The sequence below is a fragment of the Kryptolebias marmoratus genome, linkage group LG15, assembly GCF_001649575.2.
Source record: "Kryptolebias marmoratus isolate JLee-2015 linkage group LG15, ASM164957v2, whole genome shotgun sequence".
Classification (NCBI taxonomy): domain Eukaryota; kingdom Metazoa; phylum Chordata; class Actinopteri; order Cyprinodontiformes; family Rivulidae; genus Kryptolebias; species Kryptolebias marmoratus.
In genome coordinates this window covers 7,411,047-7,434,766 of record NC_051444.1, presented here as the reverse complement: position 1 = coordinate 7,434,766, position 23,720 = coordinate 7,411,047, and the positions used below count along the sequence as shown (strand labels likewise).

The 23,720-nt window shown below is 38.7% G+C and overlaps 2 protein-coding genes across 2 annotated transcripts; one reads left to right on the top strand and one right to left on the bottom strand.

The window, feature by feature from the left end:
- The first annotated feature begins 557 nt into the window (after positions 1-557).
- On the top strand, positions 558-9,602 carry eif4g2a (eukaryotic translation initiation factor 4, gamma 2a). Its single transcript, XM_037979910.1, is given in 23 exon segments — positions 558-573; positions 2,404-2,518; positions 3,645-3,686; positions 3,688-3,750; positions 3,845-3,901; positions 4,186-4,311; positions 4,495-4,597; positions 4,681-4,809; positions 4,890-4,956; positions 5,033-5,184; positions 5,293-5,403; positions 5,490-5,672; positions 5,784-5,922; positions 6,032-6,195; positions 6,276-6,377; positions 6,487-6,591; positions 6,688-6,783; positions 6,904-7,119; positions 7,226-7,484; positions 7,593-7,797; positions 7,910-8,118; positions 8,375-8,496; positions 8,633-9,602. Coding segments are annotated over 23 exon segments (2,847 nt in total). The 3' UTR covers positions 8,699-9,602.
- Positions 9,142-18,595, bottom strand: ctr9 (CTR9 homolog, Paf1/RNA polymerase II complex component). The gene is made up of 23 exons (XM_017442030.3): positions 18,439-18,595; positions 17,277-17,375; positions 16,816-17,055; positions 16,592-16,709; positions 16,418-16,507; positions 15,607-15,863; positions 15,416-15,523; positions 15,090-15,326; positions 14,754-14,972; positions 14,438-14,621; positions 14,261-14,349; positions 13,968-14,153; positions 13,118-13,205; positions 12,879-13,027; positions 12,687-12,803; positions 12,458-12,603; positions 12,312-12,383; positions 11,377-11,512; positions 11,110-11,262; positions 10,868-11,007; positions 10,695-10,791; positions 10,450-10,562; positions 9,142-10,364 (listed from the first exon to the last, which is right to left on the bottom strand). The coding sequence occupies exons 1-23, from the start codon at positions 18,481-18,483 to the stop codon at positions 9,980-9,982; spliced, it is 3,468 nt and encodes a 1,155-aa protein (XP_017297519.1). The 5' UTR covers positions 18,484-18,595; the 3' UTR covers positions 9,142-9,979.
- Positions 18,596-23,720: the final 5,125 nt, after the last annotated feature.

Below are 23,720 nucleotides of genomic sequence, written 5' to 3'. Positions count from 1 at the left end.
AATTTGCCTCACAAAAATGTAATGTGTTTTGTGTCTTGTCTGAATATTTTTTCCTCATCGTGAAATAATGACAGCAAAGGCTGTATTTGCTCCTGTCCTTGATAGCAGAACACAAAGAGTCACCTGAGCCACAAAGAGGCGTTACCTGTCTAACCTCTCCCGGCACCTGGTTACTGGCAGGAAGTGACTCATACTAACAAATTGCTGACAACGTTAAATTACGACCTCACAGCACAGAGTTTATAAACAAACTTTAAGGTGGTGCTAGAAGCATCAGGTAATCACTAAGATCTGAACAGGAAAAAATGGTTTAAACATTTTCACACCATAGTCAATTTTGCATTAATGGTTATTATATTCATATCACAAGTGCTACAACTATCTGCTGCTGCTGTTTGCACTTGCAAATAATCAAAGGATTCTATGTAAGTACCTGTGTAATATGAAACTGCAGACATATAAAAGTTTCTTTAAAAAAAAGGTATAAATATTTTGAGATTTGAATTGTTTTAGTTTACCCCATCTCTCTGGAGATAGGCACCAGGTCCCCTGCGACCATGCATGGAAAAGGAGGTAAAGAAAATGAATGGATGGAATTGTTTTAGGTCAGTAATTCATTTTAATCACTTTGTAAAATTAATGCACATTATTTGAAACATATTTAAGCATAATTTTTAATATTGGTGTTTCTTTAAACCAGGAAATTACTGTTGTTGGTTGATGTTAACATATTTTGTGTTTGACTAGAATGATTTTTTGTTAAAGGATTAATCTGCCATTATTATTATTATTATTATTATTATTATTATTATTATTATTATTATTATTATTATTATTATTATTGTTGTTGTTGTTGTTGTTGTTGTTGTTGTTGTTAGACTACTTTGTTAAACATTCGCTGAAGTAAGAAGTGCCAAAAATGTGCAATTTGCAGTTTATTTTAGAGTAGAATTATATTTTATACTGAAGCAATAATTGCAAACAAGTACAATGTTCATCACTGAGTTGTAGTGAGTAGAAATAGTCAGTGGTATTGACTGAAAAGACAGCACTCGTTTTGATTTATGAGAATATGCTGTTCTTTTTCTGGAGCCAACTCACAGTCAGCTACAACTGATCAATATGAGCAAAAACTGTGAAGGTGTGGGCGGATGATGCTACAGAAACTCGACAGCATTGTGTTGTTTTGTTATGCGCTCTGACACGGCATCAGTGACATTTGTGAGGAGAGTTATCTGTGCAGAGTCAATCTGGACAACCTGCTGCTATATGATTAATATCTGCTGACTTACGCTACCACAGTCACCATAACAGCTTCTACTCACAGGTTGTGAGAAATTACTCGATTTAATCTCCACGTTTCACCAAGAAAATATACATTTTATTGGCTTAATTATATCGTACAATGACTGGCTGTAACCCAATCAATAACAGATCACTTTTGATCTTGCAATATCCCATGAGATTGTAAATAACATGACCTCAATGGCTATAACACCCCTTTCCCCTCTCATTAGAAGACTGTTACTATCATTCTTATTCGTAGTAGTATTGATAGTTAAAAACTCAGGCATGAAATGTGGTGGGACAGCTAGGCCTTTTTTATAATACTGATCTATCCTACTTTAAAGACAGAATAGCTGTCAAAATACTTATTATTATTTGAATTTTTATGCTTCTAACACAATTTCTACATCATTAAATGATTTGGAGGTAATGTAATTCCATGAAAAGTACATTAGAAAGCAGCAAATATTCCTCGTTTACAACTAAATTCAGCAAACAGCTAAGATTAGTATCTTATCTCAGCACAGCTCATTTGCATATGATTTTAGCTGCAGCTTTTAATTTAACACTCTCCATCGCTCGAATTTCCCCGACTCTACTTCTGTTGACTCTTGTCCTTACAGCTTTTAGTTGCCGTTTCTTAACTTGATCGCTTTTGACCTGGCGTAGTTGGCTCTGTTTACATCCGGGGAATATTTTACTGACTAATTATGGGTCGAATACCGAGACTGTCCAAAGTGTACCTGTGAATGACCGAATGTAAATAAACAACTCGTAATTGTTGGCAACAAAACATGACTGCCTATTTATTACAAAATATGCGGTAGACTTTTGGTAGTGAATGATTCATAGTTAGCGGTTATTTTTTATCATAGATGATAAACATGGACAAAAATAAATAAATCTAAAACATTAAAAAAGTGCGTATTTTGTCAGATATTGTGGCTTTAAAGTCTTTATGTCTAGGCCTTTAAGTAGATCTTTAAGTCTACCTGCTGTAGGCTGCTTGAGAAACTGAACCCTGTTCCTGTAATTTGGACAGTACTTGTTGATCTCCAAGAAAAGGGACGGCGTTGCGACAGTATGTGGTTGCGAAACGTTCGTGACTTTCCGCAGGTGACGTCACCTCGGCGGATGACGTTTCACACCGACCTCCATACAAAAGCTGCGTCCGCGTGACGTACGGGAACAGTCGGCCGTCCTTCTTCCACGTAGAGAAAGCGAAGCTTCGGTGTTTCTGAGCGATTAAAAGAATACCAAAAAAAAAGGTTTTGGCGCTACGACAGCTTTTTCGTATTTATTTTCAGTTCATCTTTTTATTTTTATTTCTTAGTTGACAATAAAACAATTGCGCTGACGTTCCTTTTGTAAAGGTAAGACGTGTCGGTGTTTTCCTCCTCCTTGTAGCTAGCTGGCTAACGTTAGCTTACCGACCAGTCGAGAATAGGAAGTTCATCGAGGTTATGTAAATTTTAGAGTGGAAAATTACCGCTGGATTTTTTTGTGTTTTGCTGCTGTCGACCTTGCGAAACTTGTCAAATTGGTTTTTAATGATTTATTTAAGAAGACAGCCAGGTGCTAACAGGTTTTATTTTAGCCATTAGCTTCGAGAACAAAACCCCCCAAGATGTCGCTGCGTCTGGACATCCGGTGTTTGAACAAAGACCTCAGAAAACCAGCCGATTGTACTTCCTCCTCCGAAATTTGGTTTTGTCACGAACATATTTTGAATACGAATGCGAATTTTAGGATGCTAAAACAAAGGTTTTAAACGATATTGTGGCTGAAAAAAAGATGAGGCAAAAGGGTAGGGAACTGCTATCTGGGTATCTATTATCCCTGCTAAGGAGGCTAAGAGGCTATGGTACAGAGTGATCCAGAACCGTGGTTTCATAATGTACCCGTAATAACTCGAGCTACGATTGCTGTAAAGAACAAAAAGGGGGGGTGGGGGTTATTCTTGTCAAGGTCTTTTGTTTTCGAAATCTCGGGCGTCTTTTGCTACGTGTGGAGCGAGATAAACCTGATTGCCTCGATTAGAGAAACCTCCTATTATCTGTATGTTTAGGCGTGTTGGGAAATCTGTGTGGTTTCGTCTCACTTTACAAAAAAAAGATTTTAAAAGCAACCAGGAAACGGGCGATCACACGCTATCCAGCTTCGAGCTAAGTTAGCTTGTTAGCTCGCTGGCCCACACGTGTCGAGGTTCGTGTGTTCCGATATTTGCATAGAATCCACTAAACTTCATCGTAAAAAACGGTCGAATGTTATTCCCAATATTAATAATTTGTGTATCACAGTGTCTCTTTGTGCTTTAGCAGCTGGCTAATCTTCTGTGCATCCTGTCTCTGTCCTAGGTCGTGTTTTCCAGCCCCTTATTTGAACTTAATTCTTTTCGGATATTTTTTGTCAAGCCGCCAAAGTGGAGAGTGTCGTCGCACCAGGGGGACCTTCTCGTTTCAGGTACTCATCACTACTACTATGCACTCAAAATACCCCTAAATCGCTTCCGTTAATGCATTGAAGCTTATATTAAAAAAAAAAATCTGTATTTCAGTGTGGGGGGAGGAGGTGGGGGTGCACCTCAGCACTATCCCAAGACTGTCTGCAACGGGTAAGTTTGTTTAATGGAACAAAATGCCCCCAAAAGGCTAATTTCTGCATTATCAAATAACAATAGCGTGCAGTATTGCCCTTGTTTGGGTTCAAAGCAAAGACAAACACAAATCCAGGCATATCTTACTACAGATTAACACAAAACTTCATATTGACATATGATTGCACACATTTAATATTAAATGGAAGCTTTTTGTATTAAATCTGCTACCACACATCACACAGAAGCCTGTTTTGTAAGGTTGTTTACCTGATACACTGACTGAGGATGTTTTTAAACAGCGAGTTCCTGGGGAAAACCCCAGGTTCTGACGTTCAGAGATGGATTCCTTCTCGAAGCACTAAACGAGATGTCAACTCCTCCAGTGACAAAGGAGAACATGATGCGACCTTCAGGAAAGTGAGAGGGTAAGTTTGTTTACAATATGAGGGTAATCAAGCCACACACTCGTTGTAGGAGAATTTTTTTTATTATATGGATATAGTTTCAAAATGGTTGGTTAGTGTTGAATGTGTAACTGAAACTTGTCAGTACATTGTCATATAAAGCTTGATGTTAAGTGTTCTTTGTGTTCTCTTTTTTTTTACTAGCATACTTAATAAGTTGACTCCTGAAAAGTTTGACAAACTCTGCCTGGAACTCCTCAATGTGGGTGTGGAATCAAAACTTGTCTTAAAGGGAACAGTCTTACTGGTGAGTATTCACCTAAAGTAGGATTTCTTTATTTGGTTAAAATTGTGTATTTTTAATTTGTCGGTTTGGTTTCTTCTCTCTAGATTGTGGACAAAGCCCTTGAAGAACCCAAGTACAGCCAGCTTTATGCACAACTATGTCTTCGCTTGGCAGAGGATGCACCAAACTTTGAAGCTCCATCAGAAACTCAAGCAGCAACCAAGCAGAACACAGTAAGTTTTTTATTTGAAATCATAAAATATACATTTATCAATTTTGTGTTGTCTCGGTTTAAATTTAATTTCTCTTTCAGACTTTCAGAAGGCTTCTGATCTCCAAGCTTCAAGATGAATTTGAAAATCGTGCCAGGAATGTGGATGGTGAGTAAACGGTACTTTATACCAGATTCTAATTGCAACCTTCAGTTTTGTAACATTTCACTTGGCTTTTCTGTAGTCTTTGACAAACATGACAACCCACTCACCTCTGAGGAGGAGGAGCAACGTTCTATTGCGAAGTTCAAGATGCTTGGAAACATCAAATTTATCGGAGAACTTGGCAAACTCAATCTTATCCATGAATCAATTCTCCACAAGTGCATCAAAACAGTAAGTTCTGATGAATGGCTTTGTACTCAGTTTGATGTAGTCATAAAATCTCATCTTTTTTCTTTTGCTTGTGTAAGGAATAAATTTAAAAGTTTTTTTTGTTTTCAGCTTTTGGAGAAGAAAAAGCGAGTTCAACTTAAGGACATGGGTGAGGACTTGGAATGCCTCTGTCAGATAATGAAAACAGTGGGTCCTAAACTTGATCATGCAAAGGCTAAGGTGAGTACATGAAAACAAATGGCATAATCGGTGATCTAATCTTGAAATCATTTAAAATAAATATAAAATAACTTCTCCCCCTACAGTCCTTGATGGATCAGTACTTTAGTCGTATGCGATCCTTAATGAACAACAAGGATTTACCAGCAAGGATTCGCTTCCTGCTTCAGAACATGGTGGAACTGCGAGACCACAACTGGGTTCCTCGCAAAGCTTATGTTGACAACGGGCCAAAGACCATCAACCAAGTTCGCCAGGATGCTGTAAAGGTTTGTTTATTTTTATCTATCTTTAATGCAGACTAATAATACCAGAATGGCTGAGTGATATCTGTGTATCTTTCTGGTCATCTAAAGTTTATCTGGAATCTGATTTTTCAGGATTTGGGCGTTTTCATTCCACCTCCAACCGATGTGATGAAGAATTACTTCTTGATGGGTAGTCCCTTCATGTCAAGAGGGATGCCGTTTGACAGGGAATCTGTTGGTGGGCTGGCTGACATGTTTGGACAACTGCCGGGTATGCTAGATCTGTTATACCCTTTAAAAGTTTTACTTACTAGGTGCGTTTCAAACTGGAATTTTTTTTTTTTTTTTTTTTTAACCAGCTGTTGTCTTGTTTTTAACAGGGATCGGCATTGGGACTGGTCCAGGGGTAATTCAGGATCATTACTCCCCTACCATGGGTCGTCATCGTGCAAGCCCACTTTTTAATGGCCACATTGGAAACGGAAATGGTTCACACCAGCCTCAGTTTGAAGCAGGGGGTAAACCATTCATAAAACCAAACCAGGTAAAGACACTTTTTTTTCTGAAATGTTTTGTTCCTGTTGATTATTAATAACACTAAAATGTATTTTATTTTTTTTAAAGGGGCAGAATTCACCAGTTTTCAGTCATAAGCAAAGTCACTCAGTGCAGTCAAAGGATATGGCTCAAAGGTTCAGCAAGAAAGGGAAGCTCAATGCAGATGAGGTACAAGATGAGCACTTAAGTTGTTGTTTTGTGAGGGGCTTCAGTTGACATTAGTTAGTAAATTTCTAACATCGCACCTCTAGAATAAACTGTCTTTTCTGTTTTTTAGATCAGTCTGAGGCCTGCACAGTCCTTCATCCTGAGTAAAAACCAAGTGCCAAAGCTGCAGCAACAGATGACTATGATTCCTCAAACCGGTTCCCCAATAGGACAGGTAATTCTTTTTTAGTTAAATAAAATGCTGAGCTATATTAAGTGAAAGTTGAACAGGTTTGTTTGTTTAGTATTTATTTATTTATTTTTTTTTTAGCTTGGCCTCAAAACCAACCCCCCTCCAATCCAAGAAAAACCAGCAAAGTCAATCAAAAAGGCTCCTCCTACAAAAGAGGAGTTACACAAAATGACAGTGAGTTCCCCAAGGTTCTTCTCTTCTTTCTATATAATATTGCAGGTCTAGAGAAGGAGGGGAAAAACAATTGTATGTGGGTTTTTGATTATGTGGAATATTCTCCATTCCTTGTTATAGGAGACTCTGGTGACTGACTTCCTGAACAGCAAAAACATCGATGAGGCAGTGAATGCTGCAAAAGAGATGAAAGTTCCCAAACACTTTTTTCCTGAAATGCTACACAAGATCATTGTCCACTCACTCCACCATTCAGATGAGGAAAGGGAACATACAAGCCAACTGATCCACACACTCTGCACTGAGGGCGTTGTCACACATGAAAACCTTATCCCAGTGAGTGTCCTTTTGAAAAACACTTTAAAATAAAATGTAAGCATATTTTACCAATTAAAATGTCAAGCAGGTAAGCAGCACTAAGCATGCACTTTGTTTGTTTTAGGCCTTCCTGGGTGTGTTGGATCAATCCCCTAAGATTGAGGAAGAAATCCCTCTGGTGAAGTCTTACCTGGCCCAATTTTCTGCACGAGCAATTATCGCCGAGCTGGCTAGCATTGATGATTTGGCTCATCATCTGGAGAGTGGGGCACATTTCCCGCTGTTCCTGCTTTGCCTGCAGCAGATGGTCAAACTGAAAGACCGCGAGTGGCTGAATGACCTGTTCCAACAAAGCAAGGTCAACATGCAGAAGATGCTACCTGGTATGTTCAAATCCAGTCTCAGCACTAGTTTATGCTCCCAGTGAATAATGTAACTGATTTCAACAGGATGCCTTACTCCCTCTGACTGATTTATTTATTGTTGTGCAGAGATTGACCAGAACAAGGACAGGATGTTGGAGATTCTGGAGGACAAGGGTCTCGGCTTTTTGTTTCCCCTGATGAAACTGGAGAAGGAGTTGCTGAAGCAGATCAAAGTTGATCCCTCACCACAGTCCATCTATAAGTGGATTAAAGACAACATCTCCCCGAAACTCCACACCGACAAAGGCTTTATCAACATCCTTGTGACCAGGTACAGCAGTAGACTGCTCCTGATGATGAAATCTGCCTCTTCTGATGAAATGTTTAGTTTGATTAGACCCATAATGGCACATTTTAATTTCCCATTTCTTCTTAACTACCAGCTTCCTGCAGTACATTGCCTATGAGATCAACCCTGATGATGACGAAGAGCAGTTTGCATCTCCTAGTAAAGAGCAGCTGGACGAAGAGAAGCAGCAGTTGCTGTCATTCAAGCCAGTAATGCAGAAGTTCCTCCACGATCACGTTAACCTGCAAGTCAGTGCACTGTATGCTCTGCAGGTGCACTGCAATGCCAAGAATTTCCCCAAAGGTGAGTGTCCTCATTGTCACCCACGAACAGTGGGCAACCATGTAAATGGTTGAGTCTGTTAGCCATTTTTGCAGACATTGAGCTATAATTTAGTGTGGTGGTAGCTGAGACTCATTCACAACATGATCCTGAGTGCTGAGAGTTTGCAAAATATTTGTTTAAAGCTTCTGGTATGGAAACCTAAGTGATGTGCTTTCCTTAAAGGAATGCTGGTGTGATTCCATTCAGTGGTTTAAAGTTTTCCCTTCTTGTTTAGGCATGTTGCTGCGCTACTTTGTTAATCTTTATGACATGGAAATAATTGAGGAAGAATCCTTCCTCTCATGGAAAGAAGATGTCAGTGAGGAGTATCCTGGGAAGGGCAAAGCGTTATTTCAGGTATGTCCTTTTTTCTTTTTCTTAAGCTTTTCTTTATTGAACCAGGTCAATAAATCCACTTGATGAGGAACAGTTGATCAATGTGTTCTGCTTTCCTTTATTGGCTGGTTATTGATAAATCTCCTTTTTGCTGTAGGTGAACCAATGGCTGACCTGGCTGGAGACGGCTGAAGAAGAGGAGTCTGAGGATGAAGATTACTGATAAATAGGCCAAAGCCATGTGTTATCGTAATGCAAGAGTGATTATTGTGTATCTTTTCTTTTTGCCTCCAATTGTTACATCTTATAATTTTTTTTTTTTCCCTCAAATCTAAAGTTTTAACATTTTACTGCATGTTATTTCCTAATTTTCTATCCTGTTTAATATCTTGCAACAATTATATAAACATGTTGGTCATTTGGACTGGTATTTAAGAGTAGGCAGTATTCCAGGGAAATTTATTCAAGCCCGACTTACTGTCACCTTTTACCCCTAGTCAAAGTTCCCAGGTGCAGCAGAAATTTCCTTGTAAACTGTTTACAGAAGGAGCAAATGACACATTTTCCTGATCATTCTTTTTGTAGATGCACTTTGCTTAACATCATGAGTTGCTGCAATAGTGAAAAAAATTCTCCAAAATCAAAATGAACTGCAAGTTGTTTTTCTGATTTAAGGCCTTTTGCTTGGAATTTTTTTTTTTTTTCTTTTCTCCAACAAATTCTTAATCTGGATTTGATTTATAGTTGACACTTGTGGCCAATATCCTTGCACATTTACTCATTTAGCTGAATGAAATAAGAGCTTTGTTTTTAAATGTTTTGTGGTGTGTGGAATCAATGTGTGGCCTTTTTAATTTATCGATTCATATGGATATACCTCTAAAGTGGCTGACTATACTTGAATGTCTTGGTTTTTGACATTGAGACAGCCAGAGCTCTGCTACGGTTGTTCACTACTAAAATTGTTGTTTGCAATATTTGTAAAGTTATTAAAGGGTCTTTTTTTTTCATTTTAATCTTCGTCAAGTAACAAAGAATGTACTGTATGTGTACACTCACACCTTCTCCTTAGGTCTCACTGTACAACTACAGATCAACTTTGAATAAAGTCTGACTGTTTAAATTCACTTTGTTGTATTACCGCACAAATGAAGCATGTAGTTTTATAACAAATTCACTTTAATGATTTTGGTATTTACATGAGCTTTGTTGGGTTATTCTTCCAACACTGAGGTTAAACTTAGATCTTATCTAAATGGGGAAAAATTTTCCTTAATATTAAGTATCTGAGTCACTTCATATTTGGGTTAATGTCTCATTTGACCGTGTGAGACATCTGTCCAGCTGTTGGTAAAATTCCAAACATTTCATTGTCTTCAAAATTTAAAAAAAAGGTTCCAGTAAGATGAGAATAATGCTCCAAAAAGAAACTCCCCTAACCTAAATTTGAACTACTAACACAGACATAAACCTCAGTTTGATGGTAAAGAAAAGTAATTCTGGTTTAATCGCTGTCATCCTCGTTGTTGGAGGCCTCCGGCTCCGAGCCATTGTCAGAGTGGCGTGGGGAGCCCTCGTTGTCCGATCCAGCTTCAGATCCTCTGTCTGACACTGCGACGGGCGAAGCAGCCCTCGACTCGTCTGATCCTGATGGGCTCCTCTTGCTCTCGTTGTCTGACTGTTCCGAGTCGGACTGTCTCTGCGCTCTCCTCTTCTTCACGGGACGGTCGCTGCCCGACTCGTCATCCTCGGAGCCTGCGGAACGCCGGGGGCTTCCCGCTTCGCTGCCCGAGCTTTTCTTTTCGGTGTCAGAGTCGCTGTCAGATGCTATGCGCTTCCTGTGGTCCCCACCGCCGTCGTCATCAGAACCTGAGTCATTGTCTTGTTGTCTGTTTGAACAAAACATACTTGTAAACACCAACATTATTTGTGTCTCTGCTGCTTCTTGTGGAAAAACACACTTTAACTCCTTACCTGTCTTCAGCTATTTTCAGCCCATCCTCATCTGATGAGGACTCCGAGGAGGAGATGATGGCTTTAGACTTGATCTTTCCTTTAAGAGACGGTGGCATACGCTCAGGCTGAGGCTAAAATTTAAAAAAAATTATAAAAAAAAGATTTGAAAATTCTTGTAATCACACCCACACAAAAGAAAATCTTTTAAGGATTTCAAGAACAATAACCAAAACAAAAGAGCAGCAGAAAGACTTCAAAAGGACCTTCTCGATCTTCTTGCGGCGTTCTTTGAGTTTGCGCTGCTTCTTCGGTCGAGATGCTCCTTCCTCATCGTCGCTGCCATCTCCTCCTTTTGTAGGCCTGAAACACAAGAACGTTATTGATTTTCCCTGCTGTCAAACAGAAACATATTTAGCGGGCCCTGCAGAATACTCACCTCCTGCGTTTCTTTTTCTTCTCTCCTTCCTCGCCATCCTCCTGCTCACTGCCGCTGTCCCTCCTTTTCTTCTTCTTCAGTGGTAGGTCCTCATCAGAATCATCGTTAACAAAGTCGTCCATGTCGCCCCCTTTCTTACGCTTGGAGGTAAAGAACAACCAGGTTATCCTCAATGAACGGCGTGTAATTCAAATGTTTAATCAGAGCGTGCAGCTGAATCATCCTTCAGTGATAACACTCACACGTCCGCCGCCACCTCCTCCCTTCTTCTTGTCTTTGGGGACTTCTTTTGGTCCTTCGACGAAGGTGAGCAGGTTCTTGGTCTTCTCCACGAACAAGGCTCTCTGCTCTAGGAGCTTCTTCTGCTCCTCTGCCTCTCGTTTCTGCTTTTCTTCCTAAACAACATTCAGAAGGAACAAACCTACGCATCAGTGTGTGTGAATGAAATGAAATGAAGAATCAAACCCATTTCATGTTATTTATAGTAAAAGCTGTGAGATCAAACATGCCTGTTCTTTTAACATCTGTTGACGCAGCAGGTCCCTCTCCTGTTCTTGTTTGGCACGGAGCTCCTTCTCCTCTTCGTCCTGCTTTCTGGCTCTGGCCACATGGTACTGAGCCTGACTCAGCAGGTCAGAGCACTGCCTGGATTCCCACACAAATCACAATCCACGCTTTACTGCAACGCACTAAAGCAGCTCCACACGAGATCCATGTCATTAGAAGTGCAGAGGAATCATCTGCCGAAGTTTAATGCAACTACTGTCAAGGGATCTCTATCAAACATCAATTTGGATGATGATATTCAAAGTCTAAATGTTACTTTGCACATAAGGACAAACAAAATCAAAGTAACAGAACAGAAACTTGGAAATAAATTAAAGTGTCTGACTGGCATACAGATGTCACAGAGACATAAAATCTACAAATCACTCAGTATTCACACAAAAATAGCAGAACAAATGTTTTTAATATTCGTGTTGTTCCTCGATTGTTCACAGCTGCTACAGCAGTAACTAAATCAGTGTTTTACTCAGTTGCTACTAAAAGTTACTCTTAAAGTCCTATACCAAACCTTTGCTAAATTTTTATGTCTTTTTTTGTCTTTTTTTATAAGCAGAAGGGGTCTGGTTAAATCTTCTGTACAAAAATAATACTTTTCATCCTCAAAGATAAAAAAAATATCCTTTTTGTTGTTGCCATTGTTCCATTGTGTGAATACTGAGACACGTAGTGTTTATGTTATTGTGACATTTGGATGTCAACGATCAGACACTCAAAACTGTTTGCCTGATAAAGATCTAGACACTGAAATGTTGCAATAAATTCCTTCTGCACATCCAGGAGCTTCATTCTGTAACTAATCACAATGTAGCTGTGACAGTATATTTCTTGAAAAGAGAAAAACATCAACGTGTTTTCCACTCCGGCGCAACAGTCTCACCTAGCCTCGGATGCAGCAAGAGCGAGGTCAAACCTCATCTTGTCTCCAGCTTTGCTGAGGTAACTGAAGTATCTGTGAGGAGGAGAAACTCACGGGTTAGTCTGAGAAGAACTGCAGCTAGAAATCGGTATAAATCATATCTCTACCTGTGAGCCAGTTCAAGCTCTTTGACAGCACTGAGCACAGCCTTCAGGTTGCTCTTCTCGTCTTTCAGCACCAAGGTGGCCAGTCTCTGCAGCACCAGCGCCACGTTGAACATCAGCACCGTGTCGCTGGGGGCCACGTGTCGAGCCTTCATGAGCACACATCACAGACGCTTATCCTCCCCATCAGGTTTACAATAAGATAAAAGCCTTTTATTTGTCTCAGTGCTACCTTCAGCAGCATCTGTTTGCACTCTTGGAGTTTCCCACATTTGAAGAGGGCTCTGGCAAGGTAAAGCAGCACCTCCGTGTTCTGATATTTGTAGAATTTCTTCAAGCAGTTTTCGTACTGAAGGACAGAGGAGAGAAAAGTCAGCTTCCTATAAATACACACAAAAACGTGAGGAGTTACTCAGCTCCTTACCATCTGCACAGCGCTGATGTACTGTTTCTGTTCGACGTAGATGTGAGCCAGATTAAGCCAGACATCGCTGATATCTGCAGTGGCCTCTCTCACCTGAGCGAACACGTCGCGCGCCTCTCGGAAATAACCTTTATGGGCAAGGACGGCCCCTGGACAAACAATGTTTCTGTTTTAGGGCAAGTTGAACATGCAGAAAAATGATATAAATGATTCAAGAACAAAACAAAGCTCAACAATACCAATCCCATTAGCAGCATAGAGATTCTTGGCGTCATTTCGCAGGACTTGCTTGTAAATTGCCAGGGCTCGATCCTGATGTCTCTTTTCCTGTAAAGACAAACGCTTCGTTGATCTGAGAACGTATCGTTTCCCTTCACACACATGCAAGAAAGGTACTTTAAACTCAGGATTTCCTGTAATGTTTTATCATTAAAAAGACACTCTATTACACTAATAACAAGAGATAGAGGCTAAAATTTATGACTCAGAGGGGGATTTTTTTATGTTTCTGCCTAAACGAGACCAAAAATCTTTGTGTTCTCCGGCTTTTAAACACATCTTAGAAATTAAAAAAAAAAGTTTTTTTAAATGAGACAATATGAGACACTGTATTAAAAAAAACTAATAGGGAAAAAAATGATCCAATACATTTCAATCAGTGAAAAAGTTTGTTACCTTCAAAATAATTTAATCTACAGGGATCACCCACAGATGTTACACTGGACATATTTACTACATTAAAAAAATGGGCAAGTGTAATATTTTTCTATGTCTAATTGATTGCTCAATCAGCTTTCAGAATTATCTATATTTTTTATTAAATTAAAGATCATTTTTATGCTGAATTATGTAAGATACTAATACCCAATCTGAGTCAAAAAGGGATTAACGTCTGGTAAGAAAAATTTAAAAAATCAAACCTGAAACAGTCACAAACTGGTGTTAGAATATATATATACAGTACTACAATTAATCCTTTTAGTTTAAATATAACAATATATGTAATGTTATAAAGCAACAGTACTAAACAAACACTCTGCAGTTTGTTATTTTTCGGCCGTTAAATGAAAAACTACAATCTGTCTGCACCTTTTCACGGTCTCTGGTAGGCTGGTGCAGGGTCTGCAGCCACACATTACCCAGGGCCAACATGGAGTAAGTGTCGTTCTGCGTGGACGGCTGTTTCAGAATACGCTCAAACTTCTTCTGGCCCGGTCCCCACTCCTGTTTGGCTAAATGAAGATTTCCAATCAGCGACCAGGCATCTGGGTGATCCTACATGAAAAATAAAAACAAAAAACAATGAGATCATGTTTGAGGTTTTCCATCAGATTTTATGTAAGGAGGTTGTAATAGTCACACACTGGTGGGTGTTGTTGTACCTGATTGATCTGCAGGGCTTCTTTGAACCAATCCGAAGCCTCGTAGAAGTTTCCTTTGTCACGAGCCATCGCACCGAGACGCAAATAACCTGTAGGCCCAGAAATCAATGAAACTGTGTTGTACCGTGTAAAAAACAAAAACATGCACTTTTTAATCACATAATGTTGAATGCTTACAGTCCACATAGTTGGGATGTTCTCTGAGGATGTTTTTGTAGAGTTTTTCAGCTTCGTGGAATTCACACATCGCCTCGTACAAACGGGCCAGATTGTAGGAGGTGGTGACAGAAATAGCGTTGTAGTAATGCTCGTCATGCTCTCCCTCAGCTTTGGCTCGGTCCAGGGATGCAAGAAAGTATTTCTGTTGGAGAAAAGACATGGCTTCAACCTTTAAACAGTCTGAATCATTCTGCTAAATATAAAATTCTGGATAGTTTATGAATATAAAAGCCAATCTGTGGAAGAATGAGCTAAAGTGTCTGATGTCCGTTACCTTTGCTTCTCCCAGGTTCCCCAGTCTGAAGTGCAGCGCTCCCAGGTTGTTGAGGATCTCAGGTGGAACATCAGCCTGAACCTTCTCCTGCAGGATGCGAGTTGCCGTGCCGTAAGCCGAAAGCGCACCTTGGATGTCGGTCTGCTCCAAGATCTGAGCCAGTTCAATCCACGCCTCCACATCATCTGGATACTGCTCTGTTACCTTCTTCAAGTGCCCCTAGGACACAAAAAAATGTACCGAAATTTAACAGTGCTTGTAACACTACAGACTGAATAAGTCTGACATCATGTCTTTGCCATGAGAGGAGAAAACTAAAACCCAGAGGCAGCCTACCTTCGCTATGTCTCTCTTTTCCTGATCATCAGATGCTGCATAGAGAGACCCCAGGATTTTCATTGTTTCATAGTTGTTGGGATAAGCCTTTAAAACCTTTTCAAAGCATTGAGCAGCATTTTCCTTGTCTCTACGATACACATACATCTGTCCAAGACCGAAGAAGGGCAGCACAAAGGTAGATGAGGCAAACTGAGTTGCTTGGTAATAATACTGAAATGCCTGGTCGTAGTCCTCCTAAAGAAAAGAAAAGCAGAGACATTACACACACACACACAGAGTGCCGACTCTGAACAACTAGCCCCACCAGGCAGGTTTGACCTTACCTGCACATGAAATGAGCGTGCTAACTGGTAGCAGCTCTCAGCCTGCATAGCCTCAACTTCTGTGTTGTGGAACGCGTGCAGAGCAAGATGCTGCACTTTACTGTAGTCCTGACAGTGAACACAAAGAACAGTTAAAGGAGGCAGATTTACACATGTGTCAGGAATAAAAAGCTCAGCAAACTACTGATTACCTTTTTGAAGAAGAAGTGGTTGGCGAGGTGGTTAAGCACCATGGGGTTGCTGGGATCAATGGTGTAAGCCCGAGACAGGAGCTGAACTCCGTTCTTGATGGAGTCGGCCTCCTTGTTGTTGAGCTCTAAAACTGCCAAACCAACCAGAGCTCCCACACACTTTGAGTTGAGCTCCAGAGCTCGACCGAAAGCCAGACGGGCCTTCTCCAGTTTGTTTAGTTTTACAAAACAGTGGCCCATCCCCAGCCTTACCTCAGCTAGACAGGATAAAAATAATTAAAAAAACACTACATTAGATATAACTCTAACACATGTATGAACAACTCAATGTTAGGTGGAACAGAAGATGGAAGTCAGACGTTTAAACACACATGTATCAAAACATGGCAGCAACTAAATAATCAAATTTTAACCTTTAACTAGAATCTGAGCATCTAGTTATCAATAAAGTTAATCTATATGTCCCCAATTCACAACGAAAGTCCTCCCAGAGAACTGTATGAACACATTCACATGCATTATTAAATGCCAATTAGGAAACATTATCTAAGGAAGCCAGCAGACAGCATTGAATCAAACTATAATTAAAATAAAACAATATTGTTCTGTGTTCAGTTTCTTATGGATGCACAGATTTGCCTTTTTTTTAAAAGAAGACAATAATAAAAACAATCATTAACAGCAGAAACAAATAACCTCTTTTTAAACTTAGATCAGTTAATATATATTAATTCTTACTTATCCTAAAGAAGCCACTATAGCAGCAGCAATTCTGCAATGTGTTTGTAGTTGTTTTTAAATGCATGTTTACCTGGGCAGCCGGGGTTTGTTCGTAAAGCCTTTTTGTAGTATGCAAGTGCTCCTTTGTAATCCTTTTTATTGAAGGAGATGCAGGCCTTACCTGTTAAACAACAGTAATGTTATTACTGTAATCCATCATCGCAGTAGTCCAGATTAATGTCAGGCTTTTTAAAACTCAATTTACCAAGCAAAGCAGGGATGTTATTGGTGGACTGGTTAAGTACAAAGTGAAACTGAGCATCAGCTTGGTCCATTTTGTCTCCTTCCAGCAGGCAGAAACAGGCTCGTCCCAACAAATGGTTCTGATTGTGACATCACCATATTATTGTTAAATGCATGTTATTTTCACATCAATAAAAAAAAAAACCATACGAGCGCCACAACAGCTCTCTGACAAATTGTACCAACCTGGTCGTACATGATGATCTTGTCTGCCATAGTATATAGCAGAGTGGCCTGCGTGATGAGCTCTTTCTTGGCATCTTTGTTTTTCTCCTTACGTGCTTGCTGAACATAATAAGCAGCCAAGGTATCCAGACAGGTCATCTGGTCCTTCTCGTGGTCTCTGTAGTCGAGGTTTCCATCAATGCGTGCTGCTTCTAAAAGCTTGACAAAGTCTTCTGTTTTGCCTTGTTTGTAGTACTCCAACTGAAACAGAGGATGTAAACTGACATTAAATTTTACGTAACTTTACATGACTTGGGTGTGAAATCTAGATGCGTGTTCGCTGAGATCCTTTTTACTTTAATGAACAAAAGAAACAAAGATTATTGATTGTTCAGGACTTCAAGAAAGCCATTTCAGAAGGAAAAAAATTAATAAAAAACAAGAAAGAGACAGTGTGGTTGCAGATTAACAAACTGACTCACCGCCAAAGCAATCCAGATGTGCAGCTGTGTGTGCTCCTGCTTCAAGATACTGATGACCTCATCCCCCTCCGGCAGCTGGTCAAAGTCGAGCTCAATAACCTGCACAAAACAGTTTGCTCAGGTCATGATGCATAAAGCTCAAACCTTACTGTACGGATCGTTCAGGAGAGCCAGAGGGTAAATGTTTAAAGACAAAAGTTTGTCAACCATTTTAAGTTTGGCTGCACCGTTTATACCACGGTTCTTGGGCAGTCGGAGTATAATAAAAAATATTACCAATCAAAACGACAATAAGATACTGGAAATGAATAAAATATTAAGTGAACTTAATTGTTTGATTTAGAGCTAAAACAATAAATCAAATTATTAAGCAACATTTTTATACCGGCATCTGTTTATCAGACAACATGAGGAAATGCTATCTTACACTGAGATATCTCTTTTTAGACAGATAAAATAATCAACGTGCCACAGTTTTAAATAATCTGCGAAAATGTTTAAAGTCATCTGCATTTTCTTAAATCAAGGAAACTCATGTAAGACTAAAGACAAACATTACTTGTGGTTCATTAGATCAACTGATAATAAATCCTAATGAAAATGAATGATCGTAAGGCTCAGGAGCTCAGGATTTGTTGAAGGTATTTTAGACTGATTCAAAGTTTTCAATATTATTAAATTTTAAGTGCTACATGGATGTCATTTCCTTTTTTCTTTATTCACAGTTTAACCTCTGCTTATGTTCCCCAAATTAAAATGACCTTCTTCAAAAAGGTTTTCCATGCCTTACTTAATTAAAATTATGAAAATTAAGTGGCAATATGGAAATGTATCTGACACTGTTGGAGATTCAGGTATTAAGTATATCAGACTGAAAAAGTAATCTGTAAAATTTTGAGAAATACACAAAGCTGCGCTGTGCACAAGATCCTTGACTTTTTGTTAAACTTTTGTTAACTTTAGGAGTGTTATAATCGTTTCATAAAACCTCAAAATCGCTTAAATTGCAGGTTGACTTGCAAATATCCGAACTAAAGCAACGACGCCACATTAAATTTTCACTACGAGCACTGAGCAGCAAGAGTTAGCATAACTGCTAACGTCACAGCGAGGTGTACATACAAACATTTGCACCAAAACAAATATATCATTTATCTTTTACCTCATCTGTGTCCCGTAAAGGGATCTCGATGGAGCCCCGAGACATCTTGAATTTGAAGGGTACCTCCTTCTGGAGTTAGATTTATATTTAAATAGTACAAATTATCCACTCCGTCGTCTGCTGGTAGCTACTTAAAGCTTCCGACAAGAAACAAGCGCACGGACTGTGTAACCGGAATTAAGTCCGGCTGAATTGATAAACAATCACAAAGGTTCCTCCGGGAAGCGCTGGTGTAAACACAAAACACTGACCAAACTATAAACAAAATGTTTTCATTAAATGATACATTTTTGCATTTTATTCGAAAAAATATCTTTAAATACTTCGTATTTAAACTAAACATAATAATTTAAATAAAACAATACAGAAAGAGGTACAAGATATAAAGTTTTACCTATGTACTATTTAATATTCCCCAAATATCTCTTATTTCCTAAACTTGTTTACCTGCATTTATTGTGTAAATTTATAAATTTACACAATAGATTAGTGAATTTAAATTAAATCAACATGATGCATCTTCTGCAGGGCAATTTTTTGGCAGCAGGAGGAGGGAGGCGAGAAAGAGAGGAGGACAATGTCAGCTGTTTCTGACGTGAAGCAGTAAAACCCAGACAACAAGCATCTCTACAACCTCATGTAGAATCACAGTGAAAGATCAGACTGATAAGAGAAAATCTGGATGCTCTAAATTAGCATTTGAGATCTTTTTTTCTTTGCAGAAGAACTGTCTGGACAAAAAGTAAGAATTTGTTTTTAAAACTCATTTCTGAAATAAAAGGTTGATTTACTTTCAGATAAACAACCTTGTAATTTTAACTTTGAAAAGATCATTTTTATTCTTGTAAATGTAACACAAATATTGTTTATTTGGTAGAAATTTTGTTTAATTTGTGAGTTCTTATTTTTTTAATTATTTGGGTCTGATGCAGTGCTTTTTCTATGTAAATCTTTGCCCATATTTTATTTTAATTTGTGGCACAATTTTTCATTGTTTTTATGGATTTTTGCATCTATATATATATATATATATATATATATATATATATATATATATATATATATAAATGCAAATGTTTAAATTATTTTAATAAAATATCAGACCGTGTAAAAGCATGAAAACCCATCAGGACATTTCGTCTCCAAAACCTTGAGAGAAAAGATCATAATGTCTGACAGCAATGATGGTAAGTGCTGCGCAGCATTAAATTTCTATGTGTGTGTGTGAGAGTGAGTGTGTGTGGTGGGGGGGTGAACATATAATGAATGTACAATAATTTGTGCACCTCAGCTTTTGAAGCTTTGGAGTCTTCTGGCTGTGGATCAGGGGACGTTCTTGAGGACAGGAAAGACACAAATGGATTCTCCGAACATGAGCTCATTGATTTCATGTATAACTCCTGTAAAGCCAGCAACACAGGTATCTGACTGTGTAGATTTTCACCAGAACACATGAAAATAATTGTGTGAAACTTGACTAATTTTTCTCTCTTCTTCCTTTTTGTCCTTAGGAGACGTGTTGTCCTCCACCATCATACAGTACCTGCAGACGCTGACAGCTCAGAGTGCAGATCAGGACAAACTGGCTGCTCTGCAGCGACTGCTTGATCCAAACCAACAAGATCCACATGTGGGCAGAGAGACTTTCCACTCCATCATGAGGGAGTGGCTCGCCCAGTGTGGTCAGAACAGGTGAGTCTGAGCTCTGCAGGACGAAGCAAAATATATATAAATATATACAATGTAGCAGGTTTGCTCAAACTTCCCATTCAATTAATATTTTGTTTTATGCAAAAAAAAAAAAAAAGAAATGTGTAAGTTTTTATGAGCTACACTTTTACAGCATAAATGTTAATTTTATTTAAATACAGTTTAAAAAAGAAGAATACAATCTTTGCTTATTTTGCTTATAATATTAAGGACATGTCTATGCACTGAGATAAAAAGAAAGATGACCTGCAAGAAGTCTTGTGTATTTAGAAGCAAATAAATCCAGTATGTTTTAACGTCTCTTGACTTCAGCTCAGATATGGATGTCAGCCATGTTATCTCAGTCTCCCCAGAGATGCCAGTAAATGGTAGGATCTCACTATCTTTAAGACCTCTAAGGAATATATTATTCTGAAGTTTAAAATGAATTGAATCTAGTGATCTTTCAGAGCTGGATTTATCACTTTTTGATGACAAACCTGGTATCTCCAAGGTCCAGCAGTGTTTCTGGTTTGTATTGTTACTCCTTTAATCACCTCTTCTGTTTGCTTCCATTCAGTTTGTTGTCATACGTCACCACTAACAGTTCATTTGTCCTCAGTGAAGAACAGGACCTGTCAGAAGCTATGGCTGAGATGAAGCATGCGAATCGCAAGCTGAGCGAGCAGAACCGCAGTCTGTTGAGGATGTTAGCCCAATGTGAAGACGTAAACCTGCAGCTCAGTCTTGAGGTCACAGAGCTACAAACAAAGCTGGTCAGGTGAAAGATCAGCTGCATTGTTTTCTTTAATTCTTGAATTCTACGCTATAAAATGCAACTATATTGTCTGGTTTTATCATTGTAATTTATTTATGACAGAATGCAATACAATGAAAGTAAATAGCTCAAAACAGGAAGCAAAGTATGTTCATACACTGAGAACTAATGAGCAACAAGAGCTGAAACCAATAAAGGGGCAATAATAAAAAAGAAGAAGAAAACAAAAAGAAACTGTCCAGCTGAATACAAACTGAGACAAAAAAGTACAAGAATTTATTTTTTGTATAATTACAAGAGACCCAAGGGCCTGTTTATGTAATATGCTATGCTTGGAAACCTTTAGAAAACTATGTCAGTTTCACCTTTATAAACTGGACACAGAAAAGGTCTTTTAAGGCTTTTTAAGGCTTAATCTATCTTTTCTGAAGCAGTCACACTGTTGACATTTTATTTATCAGTCTTTGGAACCTGTTTATTAATGTTGTAAACAAATCACTTCCAGCTATTTGGCTTTTAAAATATTAATGTATTCATAAAGTAATATATATATATTCTTAGTAGACTAAAATGTTTAGTGTTGAAATGTTTTTATTTTCTAAAATACATTTGAATAACCACAGTGCCATGAGTAAGGTGGAATTCCAAAGAAAAAAATTTTGTTTTCTTGCATTTTCTTTACACTTTGGATATGAACAGTGTTGTGTTCATTGTATTGTTCCGTGTGTGTGTGTGTGTGTGTGTGTGCGCCTGCAGTGTTCAGCGTTCAGCCATCAGAGTCCGATCCCTGACAGAAGAACTGGAGGAGACTCATCAAATGTTAAAAGAGTCTGAGGAAAGAGCCAGTTGCACTCGGAGGAGCTTCACAAAACTGGTACATCAAATGTTCAGCAGCTCAAAAAAGAAACATCAAAATGATCAAACCCCCATTTATTTATTTTTGTATTTGCTTTGTTTTGTTTTTCATGTGACTCTTTCTTTGTTCAGACCAGTGAGGTTGAACGTCTAAAGGTTCATATTGGAGAACTTGAAGACAAGGTGATGTACATCTCAGTTATTAAATCAGATTCAACCTTTAAACAAACAACAACTGTAGCTTTACATGATGGAAATGTTACATTTTATTACACAGAATGAAAAACTGTCTTTTGAAAGCTCCTGTGCAGAAGACAATCTCATCAAACTGAGGAGGGTCAACACTGAGTTGAGGGTATGAGTGTGTTGGTCTCAGTGTTACCGGTTTGTATTTTGAGCTAAATGTTCTTTTTCTCAGGCTGAACATAAGGAAACCCTGCTCACACTGATGCTGAGAGAGAGAGAAACAATAAAGGTCAGTCCTTTGTGAAAGAATATGTTCAGATATTGTTTTGTGTTTTTAATTTCCCTTTTAAATGTTGCGGTTCAGAAAGACATTCTCATGGAGAAGATGAAGAACTCTCATTTGGAGAGTCACAAAATGATAGAGGTATGTTTAACGCAATTAAAAAAGATGTAATTGAACCAATAATTATAGCTACCAGTGAGTCTTAATGAATGTCTTACAATAATTAGCTGTTTTTCCAGCCTACTCACTGTCCTTTGGTGCTGCAGGGTCTGCAGTCGGAGCTGATGAGGTTACAGGAACATTCACACCAAACTCTTTTGAGGTAAATGAAAAACTGGAACCACTGTGTGTGGTTGTCTCTCTTTAAAGTATGCTCATCCATCTCCATTTACTTTATTCACTTTTCCTGTTCAGGATCACAGGAAGCTGCTGCTTGGTATCAGGGTAAACTGTGGACATGTCACCGGTGCATAGCTGTTCATTAACTGTTAATTCTTGCTCATCAAATGTGAAAATGTTTCGCACGACACCACAGAAGTATCTCAAGTGTCTAAATGGCACTCTGCTCCTTTGTCAGTCTCTGGTTCTCGAGTTGACTTGAAGGGATGTCGAACAGAGAGAAATGAGTGTTTTTAATAAAATGGAGGAGAAAATGTTTGCTTGCGAGGTTGATTTGTCAAAGCAATCTTTTAGATAAATGTGTAACAGTAAAAAATAAAAAAAACACCTGCATTTGTCTGCTGGTCAGCCTGAAATGCAACGCGTTGCAGCAAATTCACTGATTCTATTTTATTTGTCTTAAATTATATTTTTGCTTCACATGAAAACGTTATAGTTGTATCAGCCAGTTGGAAAATTTGCTTTGTGTCTGAGGAAGGCATTTGGCTTCAGCTGACATGTTGTTTAAACTGTGCTCATTCTCCCTACTCCACATGTCACCGGCTTCTAAATGGTTTAGACCCAAAACGCCTTTAAGAAAATACATTTGAGCATTATTCTCATAATTCTTGTCTTGTTTTCTTTTTGTTCTGAACCTCAGGGACCACTTCAATACTAAACTGTGTCCTGAAGTGTTACAGATTTGGAATAAAGTAAAGAACTCAAGGAAATGTTTTGGTCTATTTTAAGCAAAATTTGGAGGCACTACAGGAGTCACATGATTCAGTTATAAAAATGTTTTTCAACAGCATAAGTACTTGTTGATTGGCAATGTTCAATGTATTGTGCTGAAATCTGACAGGTACAGCAGACATTTTGTCAGTCCTCAGAGTCTCCACAGTTCAAATCCTCCATCAAACCGCAGCTCTTTGCAGAGCGAGATCCAGGACATTCATCAGGTTAGTACTATTTACTGTCTTTTCATGGTACCTATTATCTTGTGTGGTCACTGTCATTTGTTTCTTTGTCTGCAGCAGCATCAGAAAGCACTGGATGACCAAAGTGTGCCATCCTTTCACAAACACATAAATGGTGTTCAGATTCACAGAGTCA